At 58.4% G+C, this 2,122-nt stretch overlaps 1 protein-coding gene across 1 annotated transcript in view; it reads right to left on the bottom strand.

Annotated features, from left to right (window-relative positions):
- Window positions 1-1,829: 1,829 nt before the first annotated feature.
- LOC110571089 (keratin-associated protein 10-12-like) overlaps window positions 1,830-2,122 on the bottom strand; it is a 950-nt gene continuing 657 nt past the window's right edge. The window contains exon 3 of the mRNA XM_044918966.1: window positions 1,830-2,010. Within this exon, the coding sequence (XP_044774901.1) occupies window positions 1,830-2,010 (181 nt within the window). The remainder of the gene's footprint in view (window positions 2,011-2,122) is intronic.

The raw sequence follows: 2,122 nt of genomic DNA on the forward strand, positions 1-2,122 counted from the left end.
GACTGTGTAGACACCCGACTGTGAGCAGTCTGGCTGACTGTGTAGACCCCCTGTCTGTAAGCAGTCTGGCTGACCATGTAGATGCCCCATCTGTGAGCAGTCCAGCCGATGGTGTAGAAGCCCCAGCTGTGAGCAGCCTGGCTGACCATGTAGACACCCGACTGTGAGCAGTGTGCCTGATTGTATAGACACCCCATCTCTGAGCACTCCCGCTGACCATGTAGATGGCCCATCTGTGAGAAATCTGGCTGACTGTGTAGATGCCCCATCTGTGAGCAGTCTAGCTGACCGTTAGCCACCCTGGCCAGAAGCAGCCTGGCCACAGGGTGACCGGCCGTGTCTTCCGCAGCTGTGAGCGACTTTCCCGCAGGAGCCCTGAGAAGGTCCTGGATGTTCTCGTGCCGCGGGGCCAGAGCAGGGGTGCGTCCTGCAGTCCCTCTCATGCACTATTTGGCAACACGGTGGTTTGCTGGTTTCCACGTGAGTCAACATCCCTGTACTTCACTCTTTTGGGTTACGGATGAGGTGGAACCTTCCTCCAGGTCTTTAACTCCACTGAGGTCTCAGTATCTATGCAGATGGCCATGTTTTTTTTAATTTGAAAGAACAAGTAATGGGCACAGATGCTGGATAAATTCAGGCCAACTGAGGGATTTAAGAGTCAAGGCGGGTTTACTACCCAGCCCCTTTCTCTTTAAAGGCCCCCTTAGGGTTTTTGCTCGGTCTCCTCTTCCCTGAGTAGAGCTAACTCGGGGTAGGGGTGAAGCCAGCCTCTGTGAGGAGATACCTTCCATTCCTCCACTGCCGGACCTCTGCTATTCTGCTCCTGTGGGCCTCTTCCGTCTGTTCCTGGCACAAGGGATCAGTAGGCAGCCTGATGCTGACCTGGCTGATCTGACTGGTGGCCACTTGGCCCTCTAGTGCTAGAGGTCCACTGAGACTGCAGGCTCATCCTCTTCCACGGTCCTGAGGATGTGTCAACAAGGCATCTTTTTGCTCCCTGTCTCCTCAATCAGGCCTTGAGACCTTGAGTAGAATGAATGATGTCTGAACCAACCCCTGCACCCCTCTTGGGGCCTACAGGGATTAGCTGGTGCTTCAGAGCATCAGCCCTTGTGCCCAGCCCAGCATGCAGGCATTCCTCTGTGTGGACACCTCTCTCCAAGGGAGTCAGCACGGTGCTAGGTACTGGACCCTCCAGTTCCCACCAGTTAGGGTTGTGCTGCTCCCCAGCTCACCTTTAACCTGCACGGGCAAGGGCCCAGGTGTGGGCTGGAGCTCTAAGCTTTGTGCAACCACTCTCACCCCCCGGGCCCAGGCTTGGAGGGCTCTTCACTGTGGGGAGGGTGGGGCTGCGGGGCAGGGGAGGGACGTAGAGTGTGCAGATCCACATTCAGACATCTCTCAGGTGCTTTGAACTTGGAATTTGAGAATATGTCTTTATTGTTTGCTTCCACCGGGGCAGAGCTCCAGTCTGGAGTGGTCTCTGGGCTCCGAAGAAGAGGAGAAAACAAACTGGTCTCTAGGTCATGACGCAAACATTTTATTGATTATAGCAATTGGCCTTTGTCACGCGGAACACAAGCAACCGATCCTACAGAAGAGGGTTCCCGGGGTGCCGCAGTCCACCTCCATTGAGGGAGTTGTGGGCCATCTCTTCGCAGAAAGCGGTGGCGGCATGTTCGAATCCCCAGTAGGCAGCAGCTGTGTGTCCACCAAGGGGCCGAGGGGTGGTCCTGGTGCCCACAGAGGGGCGTCAGGGCTCCTGAGAGAGGACATTTGTGCCCAGGAACAAAGGTGGCAGCACCAGACGCAGAGGTTCGAGCTGGTCAGCAGCAGGACTTCTGGGCCGAGGCAGGCACACAGCAGGCCTGGCGGGGGCCCACGGGCCGGCAGAGCAGGGACACACAGGAGGCCCGGCGGCAGCAGCTGGGCTGGCAGGAGGTGGGCACGCAGCAGGCCTGGCAGGGGCCCACGGGCCGGCAGAGCAGGGACACGCAGGAGGAGGGTCTGCAGCAGGACGAGGAGCAGGGGCTGGGCCGGCTACAGGAGGGGGCTGAGCAGGGGGAGGCCTCGCAGCAGACAGGGGTGCAGCAGACGGGCTTGCAGCAGACAGGGGTGC

The sequence above is a fragment of the Neomonachus schauinslandi genome, chromosome 1, assembly GCF_002201575.2.
Source record: "Neomonachus schauinslandi chromosome 1, ASM220157v2, whole genome shotgun sequence".
NCBI lineage: Eukaryota > Metazoa > Chordata > Mammalia > Carnivora > Phocidae > Neomonachus > Neomonachus schauinslandi.